At 39.5% G+C, this 25,523-nt stretch overlaps 1 protein-coding gene across 1 annotated transcript in view; it reads left to right on the top strand.

Moving 5' to 3' along the window:
• plch1 (phospholipase C, eta 1) overlaps nucleotides 1-25,523 on the top strand; it is a 92,480-nt gene that overhangs the window by 28,062 nt on the left and 38,895 nt on the right. The window contains exons 4-9 of the mRNA XM_016240485.1: nucleotides 949-1,119; nucleotides 4,904-4,997; nucleotides 13,015-13,218; nucleotides 13,319-13,439; nucleotides 15,920-16,091; nucleotides 22,953-23,060. Of these exons, the coding sequence (XP_016095971.1) occupies nucleotides 949-1,119; nucleotides 4,904-4,997; nucleotides 13,015-13,218; nucleotides 13,319-13,439; nucleotides 15,920-16,091; nucleotides 22,953-23,060 (870 nt within the window). The remainder of the gene's footprint in view (nucleotides 1-948; nucleotides 1,120-4,903; nucleotides 4,998-13,014; nucleotides 13,219-13,318; nucleotides 13,440-15,919; nucleotides 16,092-22,952; nucleotides 23,061-25,523) is intronic.

Genomic DNA, 25,523 nt, shown 5'->3' with positions numbered 1-25,523 from the left:
AACAGAAAGTTGAGTGGAAGGAAAAAGTGTGGAAGAAAAATATGCACAACCAACCGAGAGTACTTATGAGGATTGTCAAGCAAAATCAATTCAAGAATTTGATTGAACTTCACAAGGAATGGACTGAGGCTGGGGTCAAGGCATCAAGAGCCACCACACACAGACATGTCAAGGAATTTGGCTATAGTTGTCGTATTCCTCTTGTTAAGCCACTCCTGAACCACAGACAACGTCAGAGGTGTCTTACCTGGGCTAAGGAGAAGAAGAACTGGACTGTTGCCCAGTGGTCCAAAGTCCTCTTTTCAGATGAGAGCACGTTTTGGTTTTCATTTGGAAACCAAGGTCCTAGAGTCTGGAGGAAGGGTGGAGAAGCTCATAGCCCAAGTTGCTTGAAGTCCAGTGTTAAGTTTCCACAGTCTGTGATGATTTGGGGTGCAATGTCATCTGCTGGTGTTGGTCCATTGTGTTTTTTGAAAACCAAAGTCACTGCACCCATTTACCAAGAAATTTTGGAGCACTTCATGCTTCCTTCTGCTGACCAGCTTTTTGAAGATGCTGATTTCATTTTCCTGTCTCTAGTCATGGGAAAAAAGCTCTTTTTTAATAGAAATTAACACTATGTGAAAGACATTGAACTTGAGCTAATACTGAGCAGTAGTAGTTTTGACAGTAAAAGAGAGATGGAGAATTGTGACAGAGAGAGATGGAGGAGACAAAATGAAGACTTTTCACTTAAACTGAGACTGTTGTTCAAAAAGGTCAATTTATACTATTATCATAGAACAGGCATGATGAGACATTTTTTTATTTTATATTTTAAGCTAATCTTCCTTTTATGCATAACGATTGTAGTAGTAGTAATTATAGTAAAGGCATTTAAGGATATTTTCTCTTCAAAGCTTTGAAACCCATTATGTATCTTTGCTCTTTCTCTGCATGTGTTCACAGGAAGCAGACACTGATGACCAGCAGGGAACACTGACGTTTGAAGAGTTCACTGTCTTCTATAAGATGATGTCGTTAAGGCGAGACCTCTATCTGCTGCTCATGTGCTTCAGTGAGAAGAAGGATCACCTGACCGCAGAGGAACTCGGCAACTTTCTGCGTGTGGAGCAAAAGGTCAGTGTAACATTTCTTCCTGATCAAAACCTGTGACCTCTCAGATTCGATATTGTGTCTCTTCATTTACCATATTTACCGTATATGTCATTCTCATCTCAGAATTGAAGCTTGGATGCATGTTAAGGGCCAGTACACATGTTCCAGTGGCAATTTCTGTTTATGATATTTTCATGCTTTTATGAACATACATGATTATTGGAGAAACTTTCTCCCTCAGCCTTACATAGTGTTTTAAATGTAAATCCCATAAGCACTGTCCTGACTGATGTTCCGTAACCGCTTTTGATGCCAAGCTCTTAGCCTCTTCAAGCTCTTGCATCATACTGTGTGCTGTCTATATATTGAAATGGTCCAAAGTTGCCTTGTCACTATTAGACAGGAGTTGAAGCTCCTTATTCATAAAGTAAAATTTTTATTTTACATATAATAAAAAAAATAAAAAAAACAAGAATCTATTTAAATCATCCAAACCTATACTTCCAAGCACAGATATCTTATGGCTTTAGTTCCTCCTACTGGTTCTTACATTAAAGAGCAGGTAAAATATATTTTTTGCAGTTTGTAACGTAGCTATCCTTCATTGTAAAGAGTCTGAAAAGTTGTTAATCAAAAAAGTGCATGATGAATAAAGATATTGTCTCTCAAAAGAAAGAGTCGACTCTGAACTGCCTTAACGAGTCGTCATGTTTTCAAATCTTCTGCCCAGGCCCGGATTGGCCATCGGGGGCACCGGGAGATTTGGCCCACTTCCCCGTTTAAAAATATATCTTTTTTAAATATATTTTATATTTTTGCCTTCCCAATGTACCTAAGTGATCATTTCCGATTTTGTCATTCGACAATAAATCATAAATCGGTCAGTCTTGAGCTCCCGTCAAACAGTTTTGAGCAGAGTAATCAATGTGCGGGACTCGAGGAAGCATCCAGAAGAAGCAGTGAAATGTAGCGAGATTACTTACCTGTTCAAGGATTGAAGTCCAGGTTAGTTTCATCTGTAAATAGCCTACGCTACTGTAGTTTTGTCTTTACTAACCTAGTTGAGTAGCTATTAAACTGCTATCACTTGTTAGGAGCACCCCATTATTATCATCAGTCAGAATACTGTGCTAAAGGACATCATTATCGATTGTAAAGTTACATTAATAAATTATATGTAAGTAGGGAGCTAGTGCAGTCAGCAACACACCAATAATATGAGTTACAGCCTAATAATGCAATAGTGTGTTCAGTATTATGATTTTTTTTAATAAATGCCGCCCACTAATTTTGACATTTAGGCACTTTAGAAAATGTGTTTTAATATATTTGTATGAAATATAGGTTTGTTAAATCTAGGGTATTTAAGTCATTTTAAGATAAATAACAATATTCTGTGCTAACAAATATTGCGAAGAGGTGGTTTTTTTGCAACAAGGACAAAGTGACCTTATTTACCACGGCCCCAGACTAAGGATTTAGACCTTTTTATGTGATGGCCATACAAATAATAGGGTTGTCTATATGCCTGAATGAGTGTGAGATTTCCCGGCCTGAAATTGCGTCCCAGTCCGGCCCTGCTTCTGCCTGTTACCTATATATGTCACAAGGTAAGACATTTGCATAATCCCCGCCTGCCCGCGAAACACGAACACTCTGACCTGCCCACAAACACTTCCACTAGTTAGTGTGTTTACATCATGTCGACTCTTGTCGAGAAGACATCATGCGTTTTCAGCCTCACTGGGCATTCTAACACAGTTCCCACTCATGCACCACAAATAAGTAAATAATAATAATAATGAATGCAATAAAACTGCTGTCACATCACGTAAAGTACCACATACAATGTTTAAACTTACCACTGAGAAACTTCCTGATCAAGTCGTGCTTGCGATGGAATTTCCGGTTGAGAGACAGCATCAGTATTATCCTCAGGCTCGGATTGATAAGGTAATGTCGATGCCATTTTTGTAACCTTATAGCATCTTTGTTTACAAGTAACCCACCGGAGCAAAAAATTAGGTTACACTTTACTTGAAGGGGTGTGCATAAGACTGACATGACACCTTCATAATCATGACATGACACCTACATAATCATGACATGACATGTCATGAATATGAAGGTTTTTTTATGCATGTTTATGACAACTGTCATTAAGTGTCATTCGCTCAGTTATGTCATTTTTAATGCAAAGATGACATTGTTTGAGATGTCTTTGTTATGGGCTATGGTTAGGGGTAAGGGTCGGGGTAGGGTTAGGTCAAATAATGTCATATTTGCATTAAAAATGACATAACTGAGCGAATGACACTTAATGACAGTTGTCATAAACATGCATAAAATCTCCTTCATATTCATGACATGTGTCATGTCATGATTATGAAGGTGTCATGTCAGTCTTATGCACACCCCTTCAAGTAAAGTGTTACCAAAAATTAATTATGGTGATGGTCATTGTATACGGAAAGACCAGTCACAACAGACTTGGCCAGCTGACCAATCAGAGCAGAGTAGGCTTATGGAAGGGAGGGGTTTACAGACCTTAAGCTCAGAACTGCTTTGAATGAATCGTTTCGAAATCATTGAAAATTTGTTCTAATTTTAAATGTATATTCTGAGAAAATTACAATGTTTTCTGACCTTAGATTAATTTAAACCTGTTGTAGGGGACTCCAACACAATATTAGGACACTTTAAAATACCATATGACCTGCTCTTTAAAACACACACATGCACACACACACGAACACACACAAATTTATACAGAACTACTGTATACAACATATTCTATATTTAATATGAATATGTGTGTTCATACACAACTGTTTAAAAGTTTGGGGTCAGCAAGAGCATTTTTACAGAAATTAATACTTTTATCAAGACACATCAAATTGATCAAAAGTGGCATTGTAACATTGTTACAAAAGATGTCTTTTCAAAGAAAAACTTCCTACACATTTAAAGAATTCTGAAATAAAATTAGCACAGTTTCCACAAAATATTAAGCAGCACAACTGTTTTCAAAACTGATAATTATAAGACATGTTTCTTGTCAAATCAGTAAATTGCAAGGATCATGTGACACTGAACACTAGAGTGATGGCTGCTAAAACTTCAGCTTTGTCATCACAGGAAAAAAATTACATTTTAAAATATACTGAAACAGAAAACAGTTATTTTAAATGGTAATAATATTACAGAAATAATATAAATTATTATGAATGTTTCTGATGTCACTTTTATTCTCTATGACCATTTGGTTCTTTTCATTCTACATTAGTTGTAATTCGTAATGATTGTGTTTATATAGTAAACCTCACATTTGTATAGTCATTTGGAGCATTTTACGGTGTTTCATGCATTTCTTTTCTGTTACACCCTTTTTTTATTGTACTTTGTTCCCTATTCCAGCTCAATATCTGCCTGTGCTCTTGGGGCATTAAGAATCAGAAAGTGAAGGGCTCTGCCTCTCTATCAGCCATAATAATGTTTTTCCATCTGAGGCTATGAACAGCCCCAGTGTGATGCTAAAAAAGCCTCTCTGTGCCCTTGCTCCCTCTCTCTGCCCACGCACGGGCCATGAAGCCCTAGGGGAAGTTGTGAAAAGAGGGAAAGGGTGCAGACAAAACAGAAGGATTAAGTCGTTTAATGACAGAATGGCAGTTTGGAGGGGTTTTGTGATCTTACTTTAAAAGGAGGTGACCCTTAGAGACCAAATGATTGACATGTTATGGATCCTATCTGGAAGAGTGACATGAGGTTGACCCTCTCTTTTCATTGCTTCTCTGCTTCTTCACAGATGTCCAATGTGACCCCTGAGCACTGTGCGGACATAATCAATAAGTTTGAAGTCTCTGAGGAGAACAAGCAGAATGGAGTTCTTGGAATCGAAGGTGAGGACTTTGTTTGGCCACACTCAGCTTTTCTTTACCTCCCTATTTTCATAGATTTATTGGAGAATACCTGACCGATTGTCAGAATATCTAGATTCTATTCTATTCCTGATCATGTGTGTAATAAAAAAAACATTCTATTTAATTATGCTGTAACCAAACATTATTGTCCAAACTAATCTCAGAACAGCACAAATCCAACATCAATAGTGCTTACAAAAGGCACTGCTAAACCAGCACCAGTTAAACAGATCTGAGCTGTCATGAAACTGTCACGTTTATTTGTTTGGCATGTGTGTTTGCATGTCCAGTAAGCGGCAACCTACTGTAGAAACTATGGAATATGTTACTCCAAAGCTGTGGCAGAAAGTATCTATGTGAAAGCTGTATTTTGGTATTTCCCTTTGTTTGCTGACACATCCACTATATTAGAAATGCCTTTACCGTTTACATTTTACACAGTGGTGAGTAGTGTGACAGCACAGGCTGTTCTGCTGGATCTTAAAGTTTCTGTTTGTGTGTGTTGTGAAATTTCATCTTTATTGATTGGGTCCATGAGCACTGTCCACTGACAGTGAAGCACTGGCTGCCCTCTTTTCCCTTAAGCTAAATAAGACACAGGGGCTCAGTTCAGCTTGGCTTCCTCCTAGAGCAAAGCTAGTAGAACTGATTGACCCTGCCGTACCCCCGGCCTGCGAGGGGCGATGAGGGTATGTGACGAGAGGGGGGGGGGGGCTGAGAGCCATGGGAATGGAGCGAGGCTGGTGGAGTATATGCTAATGTGCGACACCTGCGCCACTCACCGGTCTCGAGTCCCACGGAGGAGCTCCGGTAAGAATAAAAGGAGGAGTGGAGACAGTGTTGGAGGAGAGAGGACCAGGCCTGGACTTTATTTTGTATTTTGGTTCTGTTTGTGTGCGACAGTCGTCCGCGAGGGTCTGTCGCGCTATTTTGTGTTTATTTTATTATTAAAGTTTTCTTTGAATGTTCGCCGGTTCCCGCCTCCTTCTTTCCGAACTACGAACTTTGTTACAATCATTATAATGAGCCTTTAATTGCCTACATAGCCATAAGTGCTCAAGCACATGCATAAAGCTTGTCACAGCGCACCGGCAGAAGTAATGTGTCAGTGAAAAACAGTAAGGAGACTGCATTAACAATAATTAATAATTTGATAAATTTGTGCTTTCTTTGTTCTCGGTTTAAGAGATGAACTCAGCGACACTTATGCCGAGTTCACACTGCACGATTTTATCCCGATTTTTCACTCGCCGACAGGTTTTGCGAAATCGCAGACAAATGCCCGAAATCGGAGGCAAATCGGTGTTCGTTCACGCGAGTGACAATCACGCAGTGTGAATTATCAAAGACACGATCTGAGGGAATCGCCCAGGAAGGGCTCCTGATCCCCAGTTAGGCCCAGGAAGGGCTCCTGATCCCCAGTTCAGCTCAGTGTCGGCTCCAGCCCCAGAGCTCGCTCCAGTGCCCGCTCCTCCAGAGCGCCCTCCAGTACCCGCTCCTCCAGAGCGCCCTCAAGTGCCCGCTCCTCCTGAGCGACCACAAGTATACCTAGTTTTCCCCAAGAAGATTTTTGAGGGGGGGGCATATGCTCGTGGCCATGGTGGCCGAGCCGGCTAAGGCCACGGAGGATCCGCCATGGCCTCCTGAGTCCCTTGATCCGCCATGGCCTCCTGAGTCCCCTGAACCGCCATGGCCTCCTGAGTCCCCTGATCCGCCATGGCCTCCTGAGTCCCCTGAACCGACATGGCCTCCTGAGTCCCCTGCTCCGACATGGCAACCTGAACTACCTGCTCCGCCATGGCAACCCGAATTGTCTGCTCCGCCATGGCCTCCTCCTCACAGATCGGCCAGACTGAGCCACCTCCCAATCACAGCGAACACCTTAACCTGAGTACTGATCACACGCACCTGTCACAAATCTGCAATCATCATCAGCTCCCCTTCAAAAGCACACACCTCACTTCACTCCAGTGTCCGGTCTCGTTTCAATGAAGTGGACTCTCTCTCTATGCTATCTGTGAGATACATTGAAAGACTTACCTGCCTGTTATACTTACCTCCTGTGTTTCCTCCAGTGTGTTCTCCTGCGTTTCATTCCCTAGTCCGTTCAAGTCATCAGCTCCGTGAAAACTCTGTGTACTCTTCAGCTGAGGTGTGTGCAGTCCTCTGTCTCCCTTCCACAATCTCCTGTGAGGACCAAATACGGTGTTACTCTCCTCATCTTCCTTAAAGACTGATATTAAACTCAAATACTCACCTGCCCGAACCATCTGCATCTCTTGCTGAAAATAAACAATATTGTATTTTTCTAATCCTCTGTGTGAGTCTCCTTCCGTAACAGATACAGGGCAGAGGGAAGTTCGGGGAGGAGTTATAGATCAGAATATCAGTATTTTAATAGATATATGAACAATTATATCATAGAGAAACAAGCACAAACATTTGCTTGACCAGCCACAACATCAGCATAACAGTTACTGCAAAATGATTTACCTCCAACTCTCTTTGCAGAACACCCAATCCCTGTTCCCTGTATCTCCCTCCTGCATAATCTGTTTTTCTTTTTCTCCTTGTAGCTGGAAATCAGCTCACAGACAATTTGCGGGCTATATATATATATTTTTTAATAATTCCAGTCTCGCTTGAACTCCGGTCTGACGCACACGGGTTCTCGTGTTATTTCCTTATCACTTTCTGCCTGTGTTTTGTTGTGAAACGTAGTTTGCGGACCAGACAGAGCTGTCGGCGATTCTTCCTATATATATATATTTTTTAATAATTCCAGTCTCGCTTGAACTCCGGTCTGACGCACACGGGTTCTCGTGTTATTTCCTTATCACTTTCTGCCTGTGTTTTGTTGTGAAACGTAGTTTGCGGACCAGACAGAGCTGTCGGCGATTCTTCCTATATATATATATTTAATGTCTGTAAGACAAAGATATACACGGAGTTTCGCGCTCAAGTTCACAAACAGAGATGGCGCATCCTGTTTGATTTCATTATTTTACAAAAGCGCGTTTTGTTGTTATTGTGAGTGAACACAAATAAACGTTGAGTCTTTACAGATTTGAAAGATGTATTACTCTTATCTGAATGACCAAAAATGACAGAGTAGCCTATTTTAAGAGCAAGTGAGCACACCGTAGCCTCCATCTGTCCAGAAGAAAGCACGCGCTGCTGTTCAGATTCTACACTCCACACAGACACAATAGCGCACATTTCTCTAGGTTAACATTAGATTGAGCAGTCATGTAAAGATGCTGATACGCCATATTTGAGGTCGATGAATGATAGGCGAGCGTTTGAATGTCCTGCCTGATGTACTCTATTACCATAGAATAGCCATTAACGATCTGTCCGTCACGAACTGCGTGACTTCGCCTGTGGATTTATTTTTTTATTTTTTATGCGACTAAGCGACTAATAAAATTTTGGTCGACCAAGCCTCTTCTGGTCGACTAACGATTAGTCGACTATTAGGGGGCAGCCATACTATCTACTTTATCTATCTGTCTGTCTGTCTATTTATTTTCTGTCTGTGTGTCTGTCTATCTACCTATCTATCTGTAATAACGTTCGTAGATCGGGAAGAAGGAGTCGGGAACCGGCGAACATTCAAACACAAAACTTTAATAAATAAACACAAAATGAAAGTAAAAGTGGAAGCCCCTCACGGATGACTGCCGAATACAACAACAACATAAATAGTACAGGCCTGGTCCTCTCTCATCCTTCACTGTCGTCACTCCTCCTTTTATCCTTCTGGAGCTCCTCCGTGGGACTCGAGACCGGAGAGTGGTGCAGGTGTTGCTCATTATATTTCACTCCACCGACCTTGCTCCGCTCCCACGGCTCTCGGCCCCGCCCCACTCGTCACATACCCCCATCGCCCCTCGCAGGCCAGGGGGGGTACCCATGAGACTGCGCTCTATTCCCTCCCCCCCAGGGGCCACGTCACGGCGGCCGCAGCACCTGGGGGTAAGGACAGGCTAAGATGATCATAGAAACATTTGCCACCAAATGGTCTCAACAATCGACTTACCTCATGATGCTTTTGAGAAACGCAGCCCTAAACATTGCAGTTAACAGCAGCGACATACGTTTTGTATGTTAGGACTGCGTTTACTGAAAAAATGCCGGCTAACTTTAACATTAGTGCCCTTCTTTGACGTTAACATTATACTATAAGCAGTGACACTAAAATAGCATTCAAAATGCGCATTTAAAAGCACTAGGGAAATGCTGCGCTTTACAGCGCTGTGTAAAAACAGCGTTTCCCAAAAAATGAAAACATTCCTTTATCATGATATTCTTACAACACTCAAAAAGCAAATAAGAACTTTTCTGTTTTTTTTTTATTTACTTACAAGTTGTTCCATTAAGTTTGCTCCGGTCGCTTGGGGGTCTCCGCCATGTTGAATGGATTCTTCTGAATGTCGGTTAGAGCAACGACGTGACGTCACTTTACGTCACTCAGTAAACTTAAAATAATAATTTAAAGTCCCCCTGTAGTCAAATATTTTATCCCTTAAAACTTATCTTTGATCATCAAAATTACATATTTAAATGTTTTTTCTTGTGAAAATAATTTTCTCATTCCTTAAAATAGCTTGAATGCAACTCTACACCCTTGCCTCATTTACTGTACGCTGATCTATGAATATGCAAATTAGTCCCGCCTCCACTCAGTCACTCCAGCCAGCGCCTCCTGATCCACTGAACTGTAGAAAACGCAAAACAATGGCATACACGGATAATGACTGATAAAACTATCTTTTTACTAGCGGACAACTACAGTGAATACTGTAACATTCGTTAAAGTTAATTACTTGATGATGTTGTGTCCTAAAATGCCTTGAAGACTCAAATACAGCCGTTTGTGATTCTTAATTTGCTCCCGCGAGCATATGCGTGTGAAGTGCAGATGCCGATGCGGGAGAGGTGGGTCTGACTCCGGGCTACTTTTACACTGTTGCCACGGGTTATAATGCAAGTTAGCTGTTCTAAATTCACATTAAACCACAGCTTCATGGGTTTTTTGCTTTAATTTATTTTTGGTTTTGTGCTGGTATTGGTATATTTTGCATGCTAGTGATAGGAATCGATCCCTTGACGTGATTGGTTATTGGTTTGTGACGTAGCAAACCGAGGGCCGTTTCAAACCGTATTTCTGGGTCAGCCTTTGGGAAACTACAGTTTTAAGGAGAAAATACTCAGCAATGGTGTTGATTAGTAGATTGGCACATGGTTTGTCTAAAGGCATATTAAAAACACCATATAGACAAATAAACAACATAAAAAAACTAGATTTTCACTACAGGGGGACTTTAAATAGAAGAGTTTACTCAAAACTGTTGAGCCACACAACAATAAAACTAAATTCCAAGCTCAGAAAATGTAATTGTTAGAAGTTGCATCAACGATTTAACAGACTTTAATTGCAGTGTTCTTAATCTTTATAAGTTAGTAGTACTGTTCGGGTTTACAGTGTGGTATTAATGTGCGTTTTGGTCGATCAGATCAAAAGTAGACGAGGGAGTGTTTTAATCCATCTTTTTTGTCCATTTTTGACCGCTTTTCTGATTTCTTTGAGGGGAGGGACTATGGGTGGGTGTATGAATGGGCCTTTTCTAACCTTTCAATCTAATATTGCGAAATAAGCTTTTACATACGAACGTGAAAGGAGAATGTGACACAGACGGCATCAGCTTTTGTTATGTCTGTCTGATAGCTGCAAAAATATGCCAAATGCTGTGGGTTTGTGTTAGAGTCAGGACTGCTAAGAGAACATTATGCTTTTTTTATATTTTTTCGTCAGCCGGCAGTTTAAATCCCATCTGTTTAAGAATTAGGTCAGTAGGCAGAGAGGAAGTGGTCTATAGTGGCTGTTCTAACACATTTTGACCACATAGGCGTTTACACTGGGAAAGCAATCCAATTGAATGCGTTTTCGACTACCTCTGGAAGTGGACAAGCTCAAAACATTTCAGATCCCATTTATACCTGTATTTAGCGTTGTACGCTTGTGATTGTATAGACAAAAACACATCTTAATACCATGTGTAAACAGGGACTACCTGTCTGTCTGTCCTTTTTATACATGGTATTTATTGCAAATTTGCAATAGTGTTTTGTTTATGTGTGTGTGTCGCTTCCATAATTGAATGTATGCTATGCTTCTTAGTGACTTGGTTTCCATTAGTGGCTTGTCAAGCTGAAACTAATTGATTCAGCAAACATCTGCTGCATACCACTCTCACACAGCTCTCTTTTTGTCTAAAAACTGCATTTTTGAAAGAGAGCAAGACATTTAGACTTTTAAAAAGTCACTTGAACGATCCCTCCAGTTGTTGCGCTCTGCAGTTTTGCCATGACCCTTTTGCCTGATGTCCTCATATTTTCTTGGCAGAGTTTATTGTGTAAGGTTGTAACTAGGGATGCTCCGATCGATCAGCCGGAGATCGGTATCGGCCGATAATCACATTTTATGACTCGATCGGTACTCACTAACTTGGCCGATCTCACGAACCAATCGCAATTTGATGACGTCAATGCGTGACGACGTACATGATGCGTGGGGACATAAATGATTTGGCGCCACAGTCATGTCATCGCTGGTGTGGAAATGCCATGACGTTTCGAGAAACAATGAAAAATTTGCTATTTGTCGTGTATGTTTTGCATGAAGATATGATGAATAGATGGTTCATTTTTAACAGCAGATTTAGTGACGTTAGAGCTGATCTGCGCCTCACTGCATGCGTCTGCATCGCATTACGGCTCCACGGCTCTCCGCGCTGCTTGGCTAAAAATAGTCTTTTGTGAGGTGTCACAGCATGAAGGACGGAATAAAAAAACCTCATCGGAGCCGTAAGGGATAACAGTAACATAATACGCTGATCGTGGGCTGCTTTTAAATTAACATTTATTTATAAAACAAAATATCTTCTTTGGCCGTATTAGCCTACTCAATAGCATTAACACAGGCTTTACTCCTTTCAAACTTTATCTGGAATGTCAACATTTCTGTCACTGCAACTTCCCGATCAGGCGAACGAACACACACATGAAATCATCTGGCTCAAGAAATAAATTTATTTTTAAAAAATTTTGTTAATATGTGCAACATTTATGATTTATTTTATCCCATCCGGGGTAATCCGAATGCATTTTTTATTACCCGACCTGCGGATTATCCGCTGCACCCGTGGATATAGGAAAAGCTAAATAAGTTTGCTGCGTAAATCAGACGGACTTACTGATGATGGACTTTGCTTTAAAGCGGGAGAAACAGGTTTCCCCAGTAACGGCTGTACACAAAGCAGCGCTGAGCTCACAAACGCTGTTTTATCAGACATATAACATGCAAGATGAAATGAAAATGACATCGAATATTTTCTAAAGATAGTCTTCCTTCAGAAATACAGTGATATAAAAACACCCGCGCCTCGTTTTGATTTTTAAACGTGCAGTACGTGCTCATGTTTATTCAACAAAGCCTTTTGGAAAATCCTTCAGTTTTGATATTGTGGCAAGCCACAAATAAATAAATGTAAGGGAAACACATCCCACAGCACAACCACCTGAGCCCAACTTCAGTCTACTCATCACCTTAACTTTAACTGCGTTTGTAGCCGGCACCATAGCCAGACTGATAAACAAACGGACCGGAAGTTGACTTCGTGCCAGGCGTGTGCACCTGATCAAACTGTCTATATAAAGCTTGAAGCATCAGAATCAGCATCGGTATCGGCCGATCACCATGACAAGAAATCGGTACTCAGTATCGGCTGCAAAAATCCTGATCAGTGCATCCCTAGTTGTAACAACTAATATTTTAGCAGTGCATCATTATTTATTTGACTAAATTTTGAGCTTTTGAAAGACATGTTGCATGTTTTGTTTTTGGTTTGTTTTGATTTTGTAGCACTATATAATATACAGCTCAAAGAAATTAAAAATATGCAGCTGTTTTGTGTCTACTTTCACTATCTAGGGTTCACCAGCTACATGCGGAGCCCAGTCTGTGATGTGTTCAACCCTCAGCACAACGAGGTCAATCAAGACATGGATCAACCTCTATGTAACTATTTCATAGCCTCTTCCCACAACACCTACCTGACTGGAGATCAGCTGCTGTCCCATTCCAAGACGGACATGTATGCTTGGGTCCTGCAGGCCGGCTGCCGCTGTGTGGAGGGTAAGATAACACTTGTGGATATATATCTAATATATATTTTCCAATGGTTGTAAAAAAAATATTTTTAGAGCCCTGATTGTGACTATGCTTTGTGCTACAGTGGACTGCTGGGATGGTCCAGACGGTGAGCCTATGGTCCAACACGGTTACACTCTGACCTCCAAGATCACCTTTAAATCTGTCATTGAGACCATCAACAAATACGCCTTTGTAAACAATGAGTGCGTACTTCCTTCTCTCTTCAGTTTTTCTTCTCTCTTTTATCATAGTCGTGTATGATCAGCCATTAGTTGATGTCAAGAAATCAATCATCATTTTCTTTGTAGCTTTTCAAAACTATCCCTATACTGGGCACAGCAAAGCCATTTAATGCTCATTTAAAACCTTTTAAAACTTTTTATTTATTTTTATTAAAGATGTAATTTTACGTTTAAAGAAAGGAACAGTACTCTGATATATTACATTATTTAATTATACTCGCACATAATTAATATTACTATTAAGTTATTAGAACTAAAAAATATCTATTTTTAAAGTTTAAAATCTTATTTTAGAAAAAAGGTAATCAAAATGCATTTTTTTAAATAATGATCTTTAATTTAAGTTGTTAAGTTAATTTAATTTAATAAAAAAATTAAAGATTAAACGATTAAAAGATAATTGTTTAACTGAATATCATACAACCTGGTGAGATCATGTTAAAATAAGTTAGCATAGTACCATTGAAACATTTATCATTACATATTGCATACTGCCTTACATAATACTTAAAAAAATAGTAGTATATAGTACATAAAATACAATAAGCTAGTATTCCATTAAACATTACAATACATCTTCATAATACAAAATTGCTTAAAATACTGGATATTTCAGTAATCATCTTCACAGGGGAATGTCATGGGTGTCTGTGTTAGACTTCTGTCTTTTTTGTATGTGTAATAGACTGTTATTCTCAAAAACAATTCAGATGGGCTTGCAGACCCTATATTTGCTGTATCTTTTTCATCTTACTATTACCAGATAAGGCACCCAGTGAGGTGCATGACATAAAAATTATATTTAATTTGTTGTGGAAAATTGTTTTGATTTTCACCATGAGGATAAGTACAGTAATAACTGAAGATAACTTTCAGTACCAGTGCCTGAATGCTCCTAGAAAGCTACCTGTCTATTTCTTTAATTATGTTTTATCATTAAAAAGCCACCTGTTTCAGCTAATGGCTCAACATAATAGAGCAAATGAGCCTTTTAGCACATGCACATCACATGCAAATTACACTCACCAAATCCCATGACACCTGCTGAGACAGCATTGCTATCACTGTAGCCCTACAGGGCATCTTTTTATCTATCCATTTTCCTCTTTCAGATTCTCTTGTTTTTTCATGGTGTGTGTACGTGTATGTGCATTTGTGTGAGAGAGGAATGTCATTCATAATGTAGGAAACCCAGAGGGTTTCCCTGATTCCTATGTATCTGGCATTCAGGTATAGCCTGTCTGAGTCTAATTCTGTCATTTTCATTGAGCACAGCATTATTTTTTTTATTTTTTTATTTTTTTCTAGACTGACATTTCTGTGTACACCCTTTTGTTATGTAGCGCATTCAGCCATCAAATTCACAATCAATGCACAATCTTTTTCTTCATGAGTGTTTCTGTCTCAGAAACCCTTTTCAGTAAAATATAAGTCCTTAAAATAGGGTAATTTTCCTGGAGAAGCAAAATTGTCAACTTCAAATTGAAGTTTGAATGATTTGATGTTAAAGGGATACTCCACCCCAAAATGAAAATTTTGTCATTAATCACTTACCCCCATGTCGTACCAAACCCGTAAAAGCTTTGTTCGTCTTTATTCAACAATTCGTCTCCTCTGTGTCTCTCTGCATCAACGTAGCGTCATTTTGGAGAATATCCACTGAATGCAAGCAGCGTACGCTCTTCTGTGTCAGCCGCGCCACACGGATGCGCTGTTTTCGTTCAAATCAAAGCGTAAATACACATAGAAAACGTATCCTTGTGTCACAGCTGACACAGAAGAGCGTACACTCTTATTATGAAATAATTTGGGGTGGAGTATCCCTTTAATTATTCTTAAAACAATAGAAAAACAATTTGCAGTGGGGCAAGGATATTTATTCTCTGAAAAACATAATATCTTATGCAGATATAATATCTTAATATCTTTTCAACTAAATGTATCTTGATTCAAGGATGTTTCGATAGTTTTATTGGTAAACAAGGCACAGACACTGATTAAGAGAAAGATTTTTGCATTGTAAAATGTGTGGAGGTTTTGCATGCTTTTGGAAACACCTTGTTAGAGCAATTGTTACAATATGTAATGTTGAAATCTCAGACTATGAGTGAGAATAGAAACCAAAGTCAAGTGTGATTTGTTTGAGTGTGCAGATGAAGTAAACAGAACAGCAAGACCGCAAGTGGCAAGAGAAAGAAGGTAAAAAGAGAGACACAGTCAAACAAAAGACAGACAGGCAGGAAAAAGGGAAGAGTGAGATGGCAAAAGAGAAAGAGCACATGACAGTGAAGATGAGTCAAAATGAAAGAAATACGGATAAAAGGTTAACGTCGGGGGAAGGCTCTGGTGGCAGGGAGCAGCTGCTGACTGTTCTGGCTATTCCCTGGTTTGTGATTATTGTCACCCTCATCCTTTCTCCCTTCTGTCTCCTGCTGCGTCAGGTTCCCCGTGATCCTGTCCATAGAGAATCACTGCAGCATTCAGCAGCAGAAGAAGATAGCTCAGCATCTGAAAAACATATTCGGAGACAAGCTGGATGTGGGGGAGGCTCTGAACAAAGACCCAAAACAGCTCCCCAGTCCGAACTCCCTGAAGGGCAAGATACTCATAAAGGTTTGGCATGAACTGAAGACACCCTCATCTCCATTTCTGTCTTTACCAAAACCTGAAATCCTCAATTATTCTTTTCCTTTTCCTGCTTTTGTCCACTGTTCTCTCTTTTCTTTCTATCTAAAATCAACTTAAATTTCCACACTGGTATGGACTAGTTAGTTCTGGTTTGGTGCTGGTCTAACTGGTGAACCAGCATAGTCTTGACTGTTAACCAGAGCCGGCCCTAACATTCTGGGGGCCCTAAGCAGATTTTCAAAAGGGGCCCCCACCAACTACGGTTTCATTTAACCACCACCTCCCATCCTCCAAACGCACAAATCCTACAATAACACCTTATAGTAAAGTTTTAGAAAATTGAACAGGCTCTGCTGTTCACCAACATATTTACAGTATGCAGGACTTTCAGATTTCAGACAAGTAAAATACATGTACATCTCAAAAAATTAGAATATCATGAAAAAGGTCAATATTTTTTTTCACTCATTTCAGAAAGTTCTTCCATTACACCTGAGCAGTGTCACAGGCTGATTGCCTCCATGCTACGATGCAGTAATTCATGCAAAAGGAGGCCCAACCAAGTATCGAGTGCATAGAAATTAACATACTTTTCAGAAGTCTTACATTTCTGTTTAAAGTATCCTTTTTTTATTGATCTTATGTAATATTCTAATTTTCTGAGACACTGAATTTTGGGTTTTCATTATCTGTAAGCCATAATCATCAAAATTTCAAGAAATAAAGGCTTGAAATATTTCACTCTATGTGTAATGAATCTATATAATATATGGGTTTTAGATGTACCTGTAGACGATTTACATAATTATTTTTGAAATGTTTAAATCACTTTTAAAACAAAAATATAGCAGTAGATCAAATGTATTAATAAAATGCCATTAGGAATATGAGAAACTGGAAATAGACCACAATTTTAAAAACTGTTGTGCCCCATCTGTACTGTATAGAGATTTAGTTATACTGTTGGACTGATTTGTTGGACATTTTGCAGAATCCACATTTTTATGCTTGTTGAGCCCTTAAATGGTTGGCACTGAAAGACCAACTCTTTCTGGTGGAAAAATGGAGATTAACAAGGACAGTCAGAATGTGTGAAGTGAGAATGAGTATTAGTTAGAAAGGGATGGGCTAGAGGATTGAAAGTTGAGCTGTAATACAGAGTTGAAGGAGTGGGGTTAGCAGTCATAGTCTGGGAAAGACACTCACACACACTCGTATATGTGTTTTATGGGGACTACATCATATTTCCTGTCCTCTAACCCTTATGCCACCCCCTAAACATAACTCTCACAGAAAGCTTCTGGCATTTTTGAATTTAAAAACAACAACGTTTTTTAAGCCATTTGGGTTACATGGACACAGGTGGCCTGTAGCACGAAGAGAAATGAACAAACTCAGAGTTTGGGGGTAAGTTTAGAGTTGACAAAACCAAACAAATCCAACCTGGTTTAGATCAGGTTCAGCTGGCTCACAAAGCTCGATATAAACGTTCTCAGTCAAGACAAAGTTTGATCCGGAGTTTGTGATTAATTCCGGAGTGCGTGCACCTGAAAGTGTGCCACATGCAGCAAACAGCCAATCACACGGAACATGTGGAGAGCATCAGCAAAGCGTCAGTTTGATTAAATTCTCGCAAGAGATGGCGCAATTCACTTTTTTTGCTGAAGACTAAGAGATGTTGTAATTAAAAATGTAATGAATTTAAATGCATTTACATGGCAGGAATAAACACTGCTGCTGCAGTAAAAGTTTGAGAAGGCAGCAGAAAGAAAATATATGACTATGCAAAATGAATTTAATTAATTAATGAATCAACTGAATTTAATTATTTATATAGTTTCACACAGGGCTCAAAAAATGGAAAACATAAATGTAGTCATTTTAAAAGTTGGATATATCACTTTGCTCACAGCTGATTGGTCCAGTTTGGGTTTGCGATCTCTAACTCAGAATAAAACCTGCTCCGGAGAAGGGTAGCCATGTAGTGTAAGCTACCATGGTGATGAAACCCACTCAAAACCAACCCACCTTCTTGAGCACGGAAATTCAGAGTTTGCTCAAACTAAACGTGAACTTACCTGGGTAAAAACTGATACCGGCTTCGTGATACAGGCCAAGGAAGTGTTTACACTGTAATGTCATAATGTCATTATACATATTTGTGTTCTCATAAACTATGTATCCAAGCACACACACAGATACACACACATTTACAATTATACAACTCTTGCATTGATACCTTCTATGCAACCAGCACCTCACTCTTCCAAAAAAAAAAGGATGTAAACAGTACCACAATGAGGTTCTTCAGTTTGTTACAATAGCAGAAATGTGTTTTGTGTTTGAGTGTGTATGTGTGTGTGTTTTAAAGCCCTTTTTGTAATGTTCCATAAGGAATCATGCTTCAAAAGTGCTCTATAGAACCTTAATGGTGTTATGAACAATAATTTTATTAATCGTTTATTTTCATTAATATTAGTATTTTAAATATTGAAAAAATAGCTAGTCACTGTCTTAATAAGTGAGTCGTTCAGTCATTCATTCAACCGATTCTTTCAAACGGCTGATTCATTCAGAAATTAAGTAAGTGACAGTAAAGACAGATTACTGAATCCATGCATCACTTTCAGGTAGCCTACATTCAGAATCATAATCCTGTGAAACGTTTTTGGCTGTTGACGTTAATAGCGTGTTTTATTGTTGGCAATAATTTAACCACTAACAATGCATCTAATATTCTCTCAGAGTTTCCATGTTCCCTTATGAAAATTAGCCATGGTTTTACTACGAATAAAACCAAAAATCATGGTTCTTGTAGGCAGCCATGGATGGTAACCACAAAGTAACCATGGTTTTGTTACTTCATATAATAGTTTACAAAGAAGTATTAAGATAATATTTTTTGTGTTTCTAAAAACAGACCTAAGCCAACAACAGCCTTTCAAATGACTTAAAATGCATTATATAGAAACAATGTGGCAATATGATTGGTTATAATAATTACAAATGCCTGTAAAGTAGGGCTGTGCGATTAATCGAAATCGTCATAAAATCGCGATTTGAGCTTGCACGATTTCTAAATCGCTTTATAGCACAATTTTCCATGCCCCCGACCTCCCGCAGTATGCTATCCGAACCAATCAGAATGCAGCGCGCCTAAATGGAGCACCAGAACAGACCGGGCGGGCATACAAACGTAACGCCAGGTTCACACACTCTGTCTGTGGTGCGTATATTTTCCACGCCCATGTTAACGGATCAGAGCGTTCACACTGCACGCGATTGCGGTCCGGCAGTGCGCTCCAGGAGCGGTGCGTCTGCAGCAGTCATGCTGCGATCGTTTCCGCACGGAATCTATTTCTGCTGTGCTATACGCGCTGAATTAAAGTGACAGCGCATTATTCGCGGTAAAATTAACATGGATTGACACGGAAATTTAGTAGTTACACCATAAATGCATATAATTAAAGTCTACTGTTTCACAGTCAACACATGGCTTTTTGGCTAGATTTAAAAAAAGGAAAAGTGCACTTTTAGATAAACAAGGCAATGGCACTCGTGGTGGTAGTTAAAAAGTTATATTTATTGAGTTTAAACGTGAATGTCTTTGAAAGATTGTATTACTGTACTGTGATAAAAGAGAATCACAATGCTGAAAAAGCATTTTCAGAAACAACGTTTGGATTTGAAATCAAAATAATGGATAAATGTTGTGTTTGTGGTAAACAGCCGTGGATCAGGAGTGGACTGCAAACGCGTCCTGTGCGAAAGCAAAATGATTCCGTGCTGCTTCTGCACCACATACACATACTGTATATACGCACTGCAGACGGAGTACGTGTGAACTTGGCGCAACAAATCTAGTTCAACATCTGAGGCAATGCCACAAAAAGCTCTATGACCACTGCGTGGCAAAAAAAAAATCCCTGGACACGGGATTTTTTTTTTCTGCCATATGTCTATTCTAGAGACATTTTGTTACACCTTTACTTAGTGATTATTTTGCCTTATGTCTGTTCTAGAGACATGTTACAGCTTTTTGATAAAGCTCTAATTGGTTTTCTTTTGGAAATATGTTTCAAATTCACACTGAATGCATTAATGACTGTAAAGCATGTCTGTGTCAAAATCGTGATTAAAATCGAAATTGCAAAATTGATCAAAGAAATCGCAATAGGTTTTTTGTCCATATCGCACAGCCCTACTGTAAAGGCATTTATTTATTTATGTACTTTTATATTTTATTAAAGTTCTATTTTGACCCCTATAGTAGGTGTTTTTTTTTTTTTTTACTTCCATAATATTTGACAGAGGGGGCACAACAATTCAATTCTGCTTAGGGTACCCATTTTGCCAGCAGCGGCCATTGAGTACACGACCATTGAGGAGTTTTAACCAAAATATGACCCTGGGCCACAAAACCAGTCAAAAGGGTAAATTTTTTGTTAGGATAGGACAATATTTGACCGAGATACAACTATTTGAAAATCTGGAATCTGAGGGTGCAAACAAATCTAAATACTGCAAAAATTGCCTTTAAAGTTGTCCAAATGAAGTTTTTAGCAATGCATGTTACTAATCAAAAATTAAGTTTTCATATATTTACGGAAGGAAATTTACAAAATATCTTCATGGATCATAATCTTTACTTAATATCCTAATGATTTTTGGCATAAAAGAAGTAGCCATAGTGAATGGTCAGAATGTGAGCCATTCACAATTTTGAAAAGAAAAAGTGATTAAAAAACATGGGATAGCTTTAATGCTTTTGTGGCTGGGCAGGTTTATATAAAACCAAGTAATAACTGAAAACTCTAACAATATGGATCATAAATTCATTAATATCTCTGCAGCTTACTTGCCTAGTGGAGAAGAGAAGTATCAGCTAAACAAAGCAGGTCACAGAGAGGGGGGGGGGGGGTCTACATTTTAGACTGAAGAATCCTAACTCAAGCACAACTAATAATTTTAGCATAAGATGGTTCTACATGAACTACATAGAACTGTTTACTATGTGTAGAGAACCATATTTTGTATACCTTTAAAGAATCCTCCAGATATGATTAAGAGCTCCAGCAAATATAACATTTTACAACAGATAAATAGAGTCATCAACATCAAATCCTCCAAAGTTTTTTGTATTTTCATTTTTTTTTAAATGTATGTACATTTATAACACTATACTTTTTATTACATTACCTTTGCATCAAATTACAAAAAACTAGTTAACACTAATGCAAGGGTGTTTCTAATACAGCATCTATGGCAGTGACGGTCAATTTGATATCGTTCTCTCTACTGACTGCCGTTATCAGTCTCTCTTTTTTCCTTTTTTTGAAAGTCATGAAAACACTATCATGGAGTTTTTCTTTTGCTGTTTGAGCAAATTCGAATGCAAAAAATATATATACCCATTCACTGCTATAGAAGTTTACCCAACTATGACGACGACTTCTGCTGAGAATCCCGGAAATGTGAAAAAGGTCCATTGTGTGAAAAAGAGAGAGGTGGTGGAGAAAGAGATTCTGTACAACTGTGCAACTTTCTCATGTGGATCAAAAGATATTTCGAAGAATGTCCTAGCTGCTCTTTTCCATAGAATGAAAATATACTGTGGACTGTCAAGCTCTAGAAAAGGTCATAGTACTCATGAACTATATTCTGAAGTTCTACAATAAATGTAATTATCAAAATCATCAAACAAAAACACACTGGTAAAGTGTTTATATTATATGTGCATCAATAATGACTTCAACTTAATCTTAATCTTTTCCTCCACACAGAGCTATTTTATGTGGCTTCAGAAAACAAAGAATGCATGGACATCTTTAATGATGTTTTTTGCCTTGTAAAGTAAATGATGAGAGAATTGTAATTTTAGCTAAACTATTTAAGGGTGTAATGGGATGACAGGTGGTCAGTCAGATGAGAAGAGAGTATTGCTTTGTGTAAATACTGACGTCACTGTGCCAGCGAGGATACTCTCTAAAACAGGTCAAGACAGATGGCACTGCCAGCCTGCTACCCTACAGGACCCTCCCAGTTGAGCAAACAGTGACGGCAGACTCTTAAACCCAGCAGGGACCCTTTGTGATTGGAGCACACTTGAGTAAATCCCCCCACACTTGAACACGGGTCTCCTTAGATTACACACACACACTTAATCATGTCACAATGTCAGCTCCCTCCGCCAGACAAGAGCACTCATCCCGGAAACTGTGGAGGTAAAAAGCACAGGATTGATTTTCCCTCCATCTTGTCCCTCGACCAGCAACTGTTATTTCCTACTAGCCCTCACACAAATATGTTTGTGAGAGAGACCGACAGACAAAGAGGAGACAAGGGTCTGTGTTTGGAGTTTTAGGATTAATGACCCTAAAATGGCTTTTAATGCTCTGAAGTGTAACTGAAGACATCGTTTATCCTCAGGTATTCAAGATATTCATTGTTTTGTGGCTCAAATGATTGGCCCCTCCCTACTGTAAACTGTCTGAATAACAGGTGAAAGTGAGTTGTGTATCTTTTATCGGGAATGAAACGACAGGCTTACTGACTCAAACTAAAACAAAACATTCCATTTCAGGCATCATAGAAAGAAAATGTTACTTCATTGGCATTAAAGACTGCATACTACACTTCTCTTTCACCTGTGGCCAGCAGTCAGTAGTATGGATTCAGTTCTATTCTATCAATATCTGAGGTGCTGTGTCAACACACACAGGCTCTAAGGTGCTGTCGATAGTTTAAAGAGAGGTGAAACACTATCTAACCCTAAGTAATGGGGTTGTTTGCTGACACTGTAAAAAAGGATTATGGAAGCATTCATTCTTCCCTTTTTGTCTATAGGGAAAGCGTCTTCCTCCATACTTGTCTGCAGATGCTGAAGAGGGTGAGGTGTCTGACGATGACAGTGCTGATGAGATTGAAGATGACTTCAAGCTGAAGAATAGCATGGTAAGAATGTAACACACACCGATCAGGATTGAGCACAATGACTGATCACTAACACACACATATATACACACTCAGCAGAGTGATTTCATTTATATTTGTACATCAAATGTACATGTGCATTCTTTTGTCCATTTGGATTGGCATTAAAAGGTACTGATAGCATCATAAACATTACCTTTTACATATGTACAACTTTACAGTATCAAACTGCACTGACACAGTGCCATAACGGGACTGTCAATCATCAGTAAATAATGGAGAAACCTGTTCAATAAAGACATTTTTAATACAAGGTTTGTTTATAAACAAATTATATAGAAGAGTATGTCACATACAGTCTTTGTATGGATGACATGGTCTTCAAAATTCAATGAGTACAAACCGTTGTTATGTCAAATGAGGTAAATGCGATAATGTGGTAAATACATGTGATGGTGTTAAACATAATTAATCTAATTTATTAGAAATACTATACAATCAGCCTCTTATTTTCATGAATTTAATGTTCTATGTACCTCAAAGATCAAACATTTGAGCCTCTTTAAAGTTGTACGTACTTTATTACTACTTTACCTACTTTACAAGTACATGAACACACATGCATAAAAGGAAACATTTATACTAATAACCATTGTAGTTCACCATGCACAGCATTAAGAATGCATTTACAGTTTATTATATTTTGAATTGAGATCTGACACATTACAAACCCAGTGTCTAAGCAAAATACAAACAGACAAAAGCACAATGATCTGTTGGTAAATGTGATCATGGCCCCTTTAAGATAAAAACAGAAAGAAAGTGAAACTGTGCTACTCAGGCGTCTGCGAGAGAGTTAATCTGTGGTTCCCTTTCATGGGAACTTCGAACTGCGTTCTCTAGGGGTCGCTATGGGGAACGCCTCGTCGTGACCCGTGTCTGAAGCATACATTGAAAAAACACCAACTCGTTGGCCGGCGACAGCCATGACATCACTACCGGTGCGACTATAGTATAAATAGGCGCCGGGAGCTACACATCATTCTCTTCTTCGTCTTCATTGACTGTTTTGTTTGAAGCGTGCATTTCTGTGGTAAGAGCGATCTCTATTTATCTCATTATGGCGAGCACTAGCAAAGCATTTAAGGATGTGTGCATCCGTGTTGACGTTGTTTTACATCTGATGACACACACGATCTATGCGTTGTTTTGTTTGGGCAAAGAGCACGCACGCGATGTCTCCGAGGGGGCAATCGGCGTGCACTGCGAGCGTTTTTTCCAAGGAAAAAAGCTCTGCTCTCGTTTGTCTCTCTTTTCGAGGAAAGAGGGGCAGCCATCTGCTTCCCGCGATCCAGGACCCGTCGCTGCTGAGGCACGGAAGGGAATGAGCTCATGGGGATAGCAGGTGGATCTGGCTGATGAGTTTGAAGGGGGGTTTCCCTTTCGTGATCGGAGGATGATGTTATTTCATTAACATTGTCTGATTCAGGGACCATTGCTCTGCTGGGATCAGCCCAGCAAAAGCAGGAAATAGCTGAGGAGGGCAAAGAAGCTGAGGCTGAGCCTTCCCAATACTCCTGGCCTGCGTATGATGAGCTTTTGTAAATTATGGATCACGCCACGGTGAGGCTTTACTTGCCGTGAAGCGGGTGAAGAAAGTGACGTTGCGAAATATCTCAATGAACGTCATTTTTCTGGCCATAAACCCTCCAGCTCAGGTGAGCCTTCCTTTCTTCCTGTTTTTTTCATATAAAGATTGAGAAGGAATGGAAGAGGCAGTTTTTCTTCACGCATCCATCGATTCCAGCATACAAGTTATGCCAACATCGAGGCGATGCGCAAAAGCGGTTTTCAGAAGGCTAGTGTTGCAGCTCGCGCTCCTCCCCCGCCCACGGGTAAGGGTAGGAAGAAATCGCGGGTCAAAGGAAGGTGAGAAAAAGACCTAAGGGATGTGATCCAGACAGGGCGTCGGTGCTTTTGTCTCATAACACATGCTTCTGCGGGAGCCTTCGTGATCATCAGGCCCCCGGTGCATCACTGCAAAAATTTCCTGGACGTCCGGGCTGGGGTTACGCTTTCATGCTACCCTGACTGGTCTACCGTATCTGGGTCGCCCTGAGGGGTTTCCCGATCACCAGGATATCCCCTCTTGCTGAGGCATCGAGCGTGAGGCATAGGTGGCATTACGAGAACTTTCCTGTGTAAATGCTGTCTCGGGCAGTGCTCCCTTCACCTTTGAGGGTTGTATTTGAGCTTGCCTCTCCCGTTTGGCCCAGTACTTCCGGGTATCTGTAAACAGATGCTTGGAAAACTCTAAAATAAGTGCAGCACGTTAAGATTTGCGCACTTTTCTACAAATCCACATAAGTGGTAAGTGTGCACGTTATGCTTTGCCCACTTTTCTAAAATCCACATAAGTGGTAAGTGTTCACGTGCCCAATATGCCCACTTTTCTAAAATCCTGTATGGTAAGGGTTACGCATT

Source organism: Sinocyclocheilus grahami, unplaced genomic scaffold (genome assembly GCF_001515645.1).
Source record: "Sinocyclocheilus grahami isolate Dianchi unplaced genomic scaffold, SAMN03320097.WGS_v1.1 scaffold591.1, whole genome shotgun sequence".
Lineage (NCBI taxonomy): Eukaryota > Metazoa > Chordata > Actinopteri > Cypriniformes > Cyprinidae > Sinocyclocheilus > Sinocyclocheilus grahami.
The sequence above is the reverse complement of the archived record's forward strand: the minus strand, read 5'-3'. Positions and strand labels throughout refer to the sequence as shown.